Raw genomic sequence first — 11833 nt, 5'->3', positions numbered from 1 at the left:
TGCGCTTGTACAAGTGTGTATAGAGTCCACCAATCAATCAATCAAACCCAATGCAAACCAATCATTCAACAAACAATACCATGTTCATCAACAATAAATGTCACCTCCTCTCAACCATACATAACATTCCTCTCATTCACTCAATCCAATGACCATTCCATATCCATTCCAACTTCACACACCTCACTCAAAAGAATCAATCACAATCGTCAAATCCAATTCGATGAACCACAAGATTTGAAGGTGGAAGTCCACACACAATGTTAATTTTAGATCACAAAAGGGCGTGTCCATTGATACTAAAAGACAGAAGTAAGTTAGTAAATGATCATCCAGGACACATCCAAGTCCATTCATTCATTCATTCATTCATAGTTGTATAAGCATCATATATATATATAATATAATATAATATAATAATGTTAATATTGGTAAAGACACCAACAATCACATTCAGTTTGGATGTGCAGCCAGAGGACTCTACAGAGGTGCTCTACAATAAAGTTGGAGAGAGAACAGAGTACAAACGATTCCAATTCGAGTTGTTGTTTGCTGGTGACAAGTTGTCAAAGGGTACCATTGGAGGATGTGGTGTAAAGAAGGAGAGTACCATTCACATGATCGTCATCAAGGAGTTAAAGTTCACTGTTAGATACAAAGAGAATGAGTATCCACTGGCCATGCCAAACAATGCCGGTCTTCAAATCAGTCATATGATTAGGTAAGTGAGTTGGATCACTCACTCAATCAATCAATCAATCTTACTAATACACATCCACCATCCATCATACCATCACAGCCAAATCAAGAACACATTGAGGGAGTCAATTCCACAACTGTCCAACTCAACGATCGCTGTTCATGTTCCAGGCAATCCAGCACCATTATACAATTATACATTGATCCAGGATCACTTTAAGAACTTTGAGGTGGTCGAGTTGTCATTGGTCGAGAAGCCAGTCTACAAAACAGTAGAGCCTTACATTCCTACTTATGGGTCAATGAAGATGAAGGATGCTCCAAGTCCTGTAACATACAAGTCATCATCAGTTGAGTCAGCCCCAATCATTCAACAAGAGGAGGAGCAGTTTGATGCCGATGGTCTCCTTAGTAGCTTTGTGGAATCCTCCATCTCATCTGATGTTGAGGTCGTATTCTGTTTCGATACAACTGGATCAATGTCATCAATCATTAAGAAGTAAGTGCCATTAAGGGCCAGCCCAAGTAACCTAACTAACTTTGGATCCACTATAGTGTACGTACACAAGTGAAGAACACTGTTACAAGATTGATGAGGGACATTCCAAACATTCGTATTGGTATTATGGGTCTTGGAGACTATTGCGACAAGAAGGATGTGTTGACAACATTGGACTTGACTCAGAATGTTGAGGACTTGGTGTCCTTTATCAACAAGGTGCCAGACACTAATGGTGGAGACTCACCGGAGGCCTACGAGTATGCATTATATCGTGCCAAGGAGTTGTCTTGGTCAACTCACACATCCAAAGCATTCGTTATGATTGGAGACGCCAATCCACATCCACCATCATACACTGACTTGAAGATCAACTGGTTCAAGGAGTGTGATGATCTCCACAACATGGGCATCAAGGTCTATGGTGTCAAGGCACTTGGACGTTGTGTCTTTTACGATGAGATTGCAGAGCGAACTGGAGGCATCTGCATTACATTCAACAAGTTCAACCTCATCACCGAGATGTTCTTGGCCATTTGTTACCGTGAGGCGTCATCCAAGAAGTTCAAAGAGTACGAGAAGGAGATTGCCAAGGAAGGCGATTCAGACCTCAAGCAGATCCTGAATGACCTCAATCAAGAGAACTTTACGGTCGAGAGCACTGTCCCAGCTCCATCACCAGACACCGTTTGCCAAACCAATCAGCGAAGAGTCCAAGGACGCTCCAACTACATCCACCACCACAACGACAACAACATCAACTACCACCTCTCCCACCTCCAAGGTTATCTCAAAGGTATATGGAGTTCCAACCAAGCCAAGGGTAGATGAGAACTGGTACGACTTCTCAATCGACTACTCAACCACAGGATACTTCTTCATTCCAGAGATTGGATACTTCAAGCACAAGAGAGAATTGGAGAAGGAGGCCCAGACCAACACTTCCTCGAGCACATACAGTTCAAGATCCTCAACTGCAACATCTAGTAGCTCAATCGCCAGCTCACCAACTCCATTACCAACTCCTACTCCATCCACCTCAACACCTCCACCAGCTCCAGTAGTTGTTTATACTCCACCACCACCTCCCGAGCCATTGGTCCCAGTCACCATTTTCAACTTCAACTACCAGATCAGTTCGATGCCAGTGACTTCACCATACCTCTCTGCAATGGTCATTGGCGCTGATAAAGTTGGAAAGACCACGTTCACAAGATCCATCTCATTCGTTGCCAAGAACTATAAGGGTAGCATTCAATTCAGAGAGAAGACACATATTACCGTGGACGAGTTCAGAGATGCATCATGCTTTGTCATCTGTCTGGATATGACCGATGCCAAATGCATGGAGCAACTACCATTGTTGTTGTCAATGGTTAGACAGAGAGAGTTGACCAAACCAATCTTTGTGGCTGGCCTTAAGAGCGATGGAGTGGTCCCAAACTCGGTCCAAGTCAGCATGCAATCACTGGCAGCAGTATACTCAGTGTTGGACAGCTTCACCTATTCCCAATACATGAGCCACGAACAGATCAAGGACATTGAGTTGACAATGCGTAAGAAGTTGCAACCAAGTGGAAAGGCTTCCAAGAAAGAAGGCGCAAGCTGCTCCATAATGTAATATATTAAAAGATACTAGATGTATTTACAATTATCCATGTTCTGTGTATTACTACGTTTGCTTTTGTGGTGTTGGTGGAAGTACATTTGGTCGTAGTGACTTGGGTTTGGGTGGAGGGTTTGCCCTCAGTGGAGGTGAGTTGGTAGATGATGGATTGATCGGTTCTTTTGTCAATGGTTGGTGATGAGTCGGAGGAGTTGCTGTTGGTGTGGCGGCGGTGACAGGTGTTGGGTCAAGAGTGGGTTGTTGAGGTTGAGTATGGACTGATGTAGTCTTTGGAGGGGTTGGTAAAGCTCTGCCGCTTGTTGTGTGATTGGTTACGCTGCCCATCAACGGGAAGCCAGTTGGCTTGGGTAGTGGGCGTGGCTCAGTAGTGCGAGGTACTGGTTGATGGACGCTGGACGAAGGTATGGGAGTAGCGATTGGATTGGCTTGAGTTGTTGCCGTTGGAACGACCATAGGCTTCAAAGGTGGGTTTGATCGTCTTTGGAGTGTAGCTGGCTGTGGTTGGATCTCCTTTGGAGGTGTCTGCACCTCTTCCACTGTTGCTAGTCCAAGATTGGTGCTTGTAGGTCTCAGAGGTGGGTTTGATCGCCTTGGGAATGGTGCTGGCTGTGTCTCATCGAGCGGTGCCATCTGGTTGCTCTTGCGTCTACTCTCTTGGACACTGGATTGCAGGGTGGGAGATGTTGTTGGTGTAGTGGCCAGTTTGTTGAAGTTCTGAATGATACTCGAGACTGATCCAGTGCTTGAGCGCACAATCTCGCTTGATCCAACACGCTTGCTAGGGCTCTCATGGTTGTGGGAGGGCGATGCCATTGGCTTCCTTGGAGAAATAGGCTTCCTTGGGGATACTGGCGCCAGGCTATCCCTTGGAGGTATACTCCTACGTTGTTGGGGCTCTGTTGTTGTTGTTGTGTGTGGCACAGGTGTAGGAACTGGAGCAAGCTTGTACGATGTGCTGGCCACTCTTGGGACGTTGCTAGGTGGAGTTGTGACTTGTGAGTGTGTAGTTGGTGTAGTCGTATGTGTTCTGGTGTTGGAGTTGGTGGGGATTGGTCTTGGAACAACTGGTGCCAAGCCAGGTGAAGTAGGTTTCGATGGCAGAGGTGGGGATGAATGCTGCTGTTGCTGTTGCTGTTGATATTGTTGATGCTGTTGTTGGAATAGTTGATGTTGTTGTTGGAATGCATGTGGGTGATGGATCTGTTGTACATTGTTTGTTGGAGGTGGAGGCGACTGGGTGACAGCTGGTGCCTTTCGCAGTCCTCGGTTGGGGACAGGTGGAGCCACCATTGGATTGAATGCCGATGGCTGTACATTGTTGTTGACTGGGGGATGAGCCGTGACAACAGGTGGGGCCGTTGTTGTTGTTGGGGCCGGTGGTGTAGTTGTCGAGATGATTCGACTGTTGCGGTCTGGTCGTGAGGGGACTGGTGCGGCCACAGGAAGAATGGGCACAGAGCCTGTCATTGGTGTACCAACAGGCTTGGTCCTGGTGATCAAGTGAGGATCAGAGTTGGTACGATCCAAGGTGCTGTGGCTTGGCCTGTCGTCCGATCCATCCTTCTTGATCACGTGTTTCAGTCGACGGAACTTGCCAGTGATGGTGTCACGCTTGCCTCCACCCGATGAGGTCAGGTTGGGTGAGCTGGCCGAGGGGTCCTGTGACTGGCCATTGCTGTTGGGATACATTGTCGAGCGTCTCTTTGAGTTCTTATCTCCGAGGAGTGAGTTGAGCTTGAACATCGCACTGGAGCGCACGCCACTTCCTGTCATCGCGGGGTTGGGTGGTGTCATTGAGCGAGGAGCACCAGCGCCACCAACAGTGCTGAGATCATGGCCATGTCCACTACCAGACATTGTGATAAAGTCGTAGCAATACAGACACACTCTCACGGGCTTGTCCTTCTTGACGTGAGGCAGTAGCTTCTTGGCGGGACTGCACGAGCCACATACGACCTTGCCACAGTTCCTGCAGTGATGTCTACGATTGATGATGGTGAATGAGTCATTGCAGAACATGCACTTGGACGCGTCCTTGTCGGGCACCCACACTGGCACCTCGACACCGTCCTCTCCTTGTTTGGTACCGCCTCCGCCTCCCAGCTGTCTGAGGTCATCGAGCCAGTTGGTCTTCTCCTTTGGCGTCTCGGTGTAGACGGTGAATGACTTCTCTGTCGTGCTGATGATTTGGAAGGCATTCTTTTGCGTGTCCTTGTCAGGCAGGTCCTTGATCTTGATGTCCTTCAACTTCATCAATCGATGGAACACAAAATGAGTGTTGGCTTGTTGAGCCATGTTTGTAGATGATCCAGACTGCATGATTGGCGTTGACTTTGTAGCGTAGATGAGTATATCTGAGAACAAGAAGAAGAAGCGTGGCTTTGGTACCTTGCGGCACACCTTCATCAAAGTTCCCTCTCTAACAAATACTCTTCCTTCACTTATGATCTGAGATAATGGATGTTAGCTTGGTCACCAATGGATTGTGGCGCGGACAATGTGTACAACATACCCTTGGGCCTCCAGCCAGCTCGTTCTGGATCTTCTCGACCTTGAGCTTGTTCTCCTGTTTCCTAATCTCCTCATTCATGTCCTTTGTAGCCTTTGAGATGAACTCTAGGAAGTTCTTGATATCATGATAATCAATGTGTTCAGGCTCAGTCTGGTCCAATATCTCATTGAACAACAACTTGATCCTTGGCATTCTCTGTACTGGCATGATCTAAACAAAGTATTGGTATCCAGTGTTAGAACATGTCCATGTCCATCATCATGCACTCGATCAATAACTTACAAGGTATGCCTGAAGGTCCAATCTAGACTGCTGTGCTTGGGTATCCCTAACACCGTGAATGAATGTGACAAAGGATGGCTTCTTCTCCATTAGCTTGGCTATCAGCTCGATGGCAATACCATGATTCTTGCCATATTGAAGGTAGTCCTTGTATCTGGCCATCCTTGACAAGAATGGCTTGGCAACATTCTCATTGCCAGACTTGATCGCTTCGTCCAACTCCACGAGAACCTCATCACTCATCTGTTTGATCGTCTCAATACAGGAGAATATCGATTCAAAGTGCTCCTTCTCCAAAATGGCTGGCCTGTTGTTCCTCAGTGGCTCCAAGTAAAGCTGTTTGTTTGTTCAAATTGAGTGAATTTGTTAGTCGGTGAGGGTCGGTCGAGAGGACATGCCATGGCATGGACACAAACTAACATACAGTGATGACAGAGTTGAGATGATTGGAGAATGATCGTTCGGAGCTGACAACCTCGCGGATCAGTCTGCTCCTGTGGCTGAGGGTGCTGTCGAATGTTTCGTCAAAGTGCTCGGGCGTGCTACCCACGCTACTGACATCGATGCTCTCGGATAGCGCCACGTTTGAATCGGTCTCTTGGTGGACGGACAGTGGGGAGTAGCAGCTGGCCACCTCTCCATCTGTTTCGGCCTGTCCCTCACTCTCTGCATACACAGACATCGAGTCCTGTGTCTGTGACGTGTGGCTCAATAACGAAGGTGAGGTATATCCTTCGCTAGACTGGTCATAGTATGGTTGTTCTTCTCCTTGTTCTTCTCCCTGTTCTTGTGCTTGTTCCGGCTCTTGTTGTGGTTGTTGTTCGGTTTCGTATGATGCATATTGGTCTTGATGATCCTGGTGTTGCGCCAGTTGTTCGTCGTGTTGTACATGGTTGTCCGTTGTGTCATGTTGAGGTTGTTCCTCACTTGTCTGTGTGTATTCATCATAAGATGTACTATTGTCCACGGCCTGTTGTTGTTGCTCATAGTCAGCATCATAATGTTGTTGATGTTCCTGCACCTCCTCTTGTTGAGGCGTATGTTCCTCAACATTATAATGTTGTTGTTCATATTGCTGTTCATATTGCTGCTCCTCCTGATTATCATAAGTATATTGTTGTTGATAATCTGTGTGTTGTACCTCTTCCTGTTGCTGTTGATCTTCATTATGAACATGTCCATGTTCATGTTCATACTCCTGTTGCTCTGCATTATCATAATGTTGTTGTTGATGTTCCTCCTGATTCTCATAAGTATATTCTACTTGATGTTGTTGTTCTTCTTGTTGTACACCAACATCGACATTATCATGTTGATGATACTGTCCATCGTCAGTCTCCATGATCAATATATATATCTAATTGGATATATTTAAACTGTTTTGATGTCTAAAGATGAATGAATGTATATTAATAACTTAAAGTATAACCTTATGTGATACTGTATGAGTATGTTGTTGTTGAGTATATGTGTATACGTATGTGTGTATGTATTTATGTATGTGTATGAGTGAAGGATGCAATGAATAAACAAATAACAACTACAACAGAACAGAGTCTGTCTTTGCATGAAGACAACCACTACATTCGGAATCCCCCACATTGTTGTTGTTATTTGCATGCTTCTTCATCTACCCCCACAAATATCCATTGTATTAGTAAGACTATTTTCAAATTCAAACAAGTTGTTGTCGTGATTGGTAACGGGTCAATCCAATCATCAACAAAGTTGATACTAATATTAATTATTATTATTATTATTATTAATATTAATATTTATATTTATTTATTATCCAGAGGGGATGTTGTTGACCCATCAACCAATCATAATGAGTGAGCCAGCCGATAACTTTAGTTATTTCTTCTCATAGCATATATGATTCCATAGTGATTGATGTTGTGGCGCAGTGACAGTACCATCGAGATTCATAAACTCGTGAACAAAGTACACGGTGAAGCTGTGTAGCATCTTATCGCCAAAGTTCACGCTGTTGAACTGCCTGCAGATGTACCGACCCGTCTCCAAACGGAGACCCTCCGAGCCAAACTGGTTGTAGCCATTCTCCCAGAACTTGAACCAACGATGGTTGCCGTACGTCGTGTCGAAGGGCACGGGCTTCTCAAAGTCCACCTTGTAGTTGATGTTGGTGAGCAGGTCGTGGAAGGCGTTGTCCTTGAACAGCTCGACTCGCGTCCCGTCATCCAACACGCCGTGTATCGCGTGCCACCAGTGCACCTTGGGTGGTGCGGGACTGAACATGTTCCAGCCCTGGTCGAAGCGCAGGAGGAATGCCAACTGCGTCCATTTGAAGCCCCAGCCGGGGATCGTGTGGTGGAAGATGTTCAGGTTGAAGCCCAGCACAAGGTAGCACATGATCAGGCAGACCGTGTTGTTGTAGACGGAGAAGATGCGGTGCGAGGGGCGACGGTGATGTCTGCGGCGGATGTAGACTGATGGGCGACGGGTGCATGCCTGCGACTCTTGTGTCTTGATGTGGATGAGGTTGACGATCTTGCCAGCGACCGAGCAGACGACCTCGGGCACCTTGCTAAACAGCCAGGCGAAGGCGAACAGCAGTGGCGACTTGCTGGCCAGGTGGTTGAGTGCGGCCAGGTTCTTGCGACGGATTCCATTTCCATCGATCGTGACGAACCAGTCGTCACCAATCCTTCTGCGCTTGCTCTGCTCGTCGTCGCTGCCGAATGGTGTGGTGTTGATGGTCGACATGGACATGGCCATGGCGGGCTCCTCCTGAATCTTGTCCATTGGTGCGTAGATGGCGCATGTGGGCAGGATGAAGAAGGTCTTCATGATGAGTGTGGTATACTGGCTGAGTGGTGATGAGGTGTTGTAGAACACACGCAGTGGGCGTGCGCCCTTCATCAGACGGCGTTCAAAGAAGCCAAAGGTATACTCCCAGAACACTGGTGACAAGTTGATAGTCTGTGCGCAGAAACACACCCAGAAGAAAAGGCCGAGACGGAGGCAAGACACGAATCCAGCATGCAACGCCATAAATCCAACTGCTCCCAATATCCTCAAGTAATCAGTGTAGAATGGCATGTACCAGCAGAATGCTCCAATGAACTCCCACTTGGCAACTGCGAGTGTCATCAACCTGGTGTGTTATGGGGGAGTGTGTAAGTGTGTGATCAATCAGGTGATCATGGAATAGTTCCAAACATACTTGAGGGTGGTCCTCCATGGAAGGAGCATGCGAGCGAATGGGGTTTGGAAGTAGTCGAGACTGATGGCGTAGAAGGTGGCTTCTCCGTTCTTCCATTCCTCACCGTACTTGTGGAAGTAGGATGCGACGTACATGCAGGACATCTGGAGCAGGACTAGGATGGTGGCAAAGGAGATGAAACGATGCTTGTTGAGTGACTCGGCATAGCTCTCGCGCACTTTGGGTGCACCATTGGCACGGGCATCACTCTCGGACTTGGCTTCATCGACGGTGGTCACCTCGACGAGTGGGGATTGCTCCTCGTCTCGTGCCATTGTCGACGAGTTGTTGGCAAACGTCCATTTGTCCACGGAGAAACACTCGGCGGTCGGCAAGAAGATGGTGAAGAATAGCAAGATGCGGAAGTAGACATCGCCACCGTGGCCGACCAGGCCGACGTAGGCCTGCAGCGACACGGTCATGGCCCAGGTGAGGAACGAGTAAAGCTTGGTGCGGTTGCCAATTGCCATGTTGAAAGCAAAGAAGAAGTGGATCAAGAAGAAGCAGAGCTGGGCCCACCAGCTGGTGTTGGCCAAATGGATCGGCACAAAGTAGTTGGACGAGTACTTGGTGACGATGAGGTGACGCGGGAACAGACCGTTCTCGGTGTAAATAGTGTAGAGGTCACCCATGCGTTCAACAATGTCGCCCATCACACAACAGCCCATCGTGAAACGGTAGGCGGCCAGTGATCTATAGTCCATACCAAACATCATTACAAAGCGCTGCCATACTGCACGCATCGTGTCCTTAGACATCAGGTTGGCGAGAACCTGTTTCTTGGATTTGACTTTGCCCATTCCTCTATATATATCCAGGTCAGTCAATGAACTTATATCTATCTCTTTCTTGTGTTGTATATGTATGTCAATCAGGTGACTACCTTGATTGATGGATGGATATTATGTGTATATATGAATAATAAATATTATAGGATTGAATGATTGATTGATAGATGGAAAGTTGTTAGTGATTACTGAATGAATGACTGACTTTGCTGATGATGATGATCCCAATCAATAAATATTATAACATGCCTTCTACTTTGTGTACTACATCAATCAATCCAATCCATTACACTCCACTCACACCATCCATTCATTCATCCACGTTGACAGTAGAGGGCTCTCTCTCTATCACTTTTGATTGCCATCCATCCATCTATCCATCTGCAGAGCACATGTATAAAATATTTATGTGTACTGCAGAGAGTGAGCTGCTGGTCCATCATGCCATGCCACACTTAAATCCACTGCAACTGGTAGTATGCTGGCTGGCTACGCCTGGATGTTGTGTTGTGTGCCTCCATTGTGTTTGATTATGTTGAACTGATTGATCACCTGACATCCAAACGTGTGTGTGCTCCATGTGACAAAGGTGATAAATGTGATTGATGGATGGTGTGTGATCGTGTTGTGTGTGTGTGTAAATGAGTGTATGTGTTTGATTGATCAAGTTATATGTGATTGATTGATGTGAACCACACACATATCATCACATGGGCCTTGTGGGTGGGGAGTCTGCAGTACTGTTGCCAAAGCAATCAGTTGGATGTCATTTGTGTTGTTGAGTGAATGCTACAGTAGCAGTGAGAGTGCGCGAAAGAATGAGAATGTTATGTGTGGAAGAGAGAGAGAATATATATGTGTTGGTGCACGCCAGAGGCTCACACCCAAGGGAGGAAGGACCACAAACAAGGTTAGGTCCCCTACCTGGCAATTATTGAATTATACATGTTTGGTCCGCTTGTTCCTTATTCATCTTCATCTGTTTCTTTTGTTGCTGTTGATGCTGACGCCGCTTCTGTTGTTGCTGTTGCTGTTGTTGCTTTTGTGACAATGGCCCCTCGTGGAGCCATGGCATTGCTGGTTGTTGATCGCACTCTATTATTGATGCTTGTGGCTGCTGCTGGACCACCTTCACCTCTGGCTTCTTATGAGGCGGCCCATTGCTCTCGTTGTTGATTGTGAATACAAATGCGCTCAGGGGCTTTGAGTCCCACGAGGCACTATTCTCCTCGCCCTGTATCTCTTTGTAGGGCCTCTTAAATATCTTCCACATTGAGTTTCCAGACAGAGATCGCTGCGTTGGACGCGGCCACAGACTGCGCGTTGTGATGATCTTGGTGCGATGTCTGGCCTCCTGCTTCAGTCGCTGCATCAGTTGGATGTCCATCTCGGGCGTGAACTTGACGTTGTTCATAAAGATTATCGTGCAGTCTGAGATGGGAAGTGGCGAGGTCACCGCGTCGCCATGGTGTATCTCGATGCGCTGTGATGATTCATGCAGGCCCTTTTCGGCCGCTATCTCCTTGTATCGCACCAACATGTCACTGGACAGCTCGTAAAGGTCGCGTCTAATCTCGATTCCAATTGCGCGACAGCCGACCATCGACGCCACCTGGAACAGAACATTGCCCAGCGCGCAGCCAACGTCCAGCAGCACGTCGTCCTCGTGGAGTAGTCCCTCCGCGAGCAGATGCAGGATGAACTTTGGATTGACCTCGCCATATGTCTCCTTGCTGTGTGCCTTGTATTTCTTGAGAACCTTGTTGTCAATGCCTTCGCGCAGGCGATCATACACGCCCAACCATTCAAAGTATGTGAGGCGTCGACGATTCGGGTCCCAGTTCATTGCCGCGTGTTCCAGCTTTGATGGGTCTGACTTGATGACCTTGACAAACTCTGCACGCTCATCATCATTGTCCTCATCGGTATGCGAGTCTGCTGTGATGTTCTTGTTGCTCTTGTTGTCCATTGTCTTTGTCTTCTTCTCATCGACAGGACTTCTGGTCGGTGACTGTTTTGTTGATATGCCTGAGGCAGCAGCCGCCGCTGTCCCCACCAAATGCCTGAAGTGATTGGTCTTGCTACCCAGTGGACGCCCAGGACCACGCCTTGGCGGAGGCGTAGGGGGCATTTCAATGACAGATGTACTTGTTCGTCGCGGTCTCTTTGTTTGTGTCGTCGGTGTGTAATTATAATACTC

At 47.2% G+C, this 11833-nt stretch overlaps 4 protein-coding genes across 4 annotated transcripts; 1 reads left to right on the top strand and 3 right to left on the bottom strand.

Annotated features, from left to right (window-relative positions):
• Positions 1–419: 419 nt before the first annotated feature.
• SAMD00019534_059610 (hypothetical protein) lies at positions 420–2819 on the top strand (the record flags this gene model as incomplete). The annotated part of the gene is made up of 4 exons (XM_012898559.1): positions 420–721; positions 800–1198; positions 1255–1994; positions 2068–2819. The coding sequence occupies 4 exons, from the start codon at positions 420–422 to the stop codon at positions 2817–2819; spliced, it is 2193 nt and encodes a 730-aa protein (XP_012754013.1).
• A 51-nt stretch (positions 2820–2870) lies between these two features.
• On the bottom strand, positions 2871–6961 carry SAMD00019534_059600 (hypothetical protein; the record flags this gene model as incomplete). Its single annotated transcript, XM_012898558.1, has 4 exons — positions 2871–5273; positions 5338–5547; positions 5620–5955; positions 6044–6961. 4 exons carry the CDS (start codon positions 6959–6961, stop codon positions 2871–2873), a joined length of 3867 nt encoding a protein of 1288 aa, XP_012754012.1.
• Positions 6962–7473: 512 nt separating this feature from the next.
• SAMD00019534_059590 (hypothetical protein) lies at positions 7474–9645 on the bottom strand (the record flags this gene model as incomplete). Its single annotated transcript, XM_012898557.1, has 2 exons — positions 7474–8737; positions 8807–9645. The coding sequence occupies 2 exons, from the start codon at positions 9643–9645 to the stop codon at positions 7474–7476; spliced, it is 2103 nt and encodes a 700-aa protein (XP_012754011.1).
• A 919-nt stretch (positions 9646–10564) lies between these two features.
• SAMD00019534_059580 (hypothetical protein) lies at positions 10565–11764 on the bottom strand (the record flags this gene model as incomplete). The annotated part of the gene is made up of 1 exon (XM_012898556.1): positions 10565–11764. The coding sequence occupies one exon, from the start codon at positions 11762–11764 to the stop codon at positions 10565–10567; it is 1200 nt and encodes a 399-aa protein (XP_012754010.1).
• Between the last annotated feature and the right edge of the window lie 69 nt (positions 11765–11833).

This window comes from Acytostelium subglobosum (genome assembly GCF_000787575.1).
Source record: "Acytostelium subglobosum LB1 DNA, scaffold: scaffold11, whole genome shotgun sequence".
Taxonomy (NCBI): Eukaryota; Evosea; class Eumycetozoa; order Acytosteliales; family Acytosteliaceae; genus Acytostelium; species Acytostelium subglobosum.
Note: the sequence above shows the minus strand (reverse complement) of the source record. Positions and strands in the feature narration are given on the sequence as shown.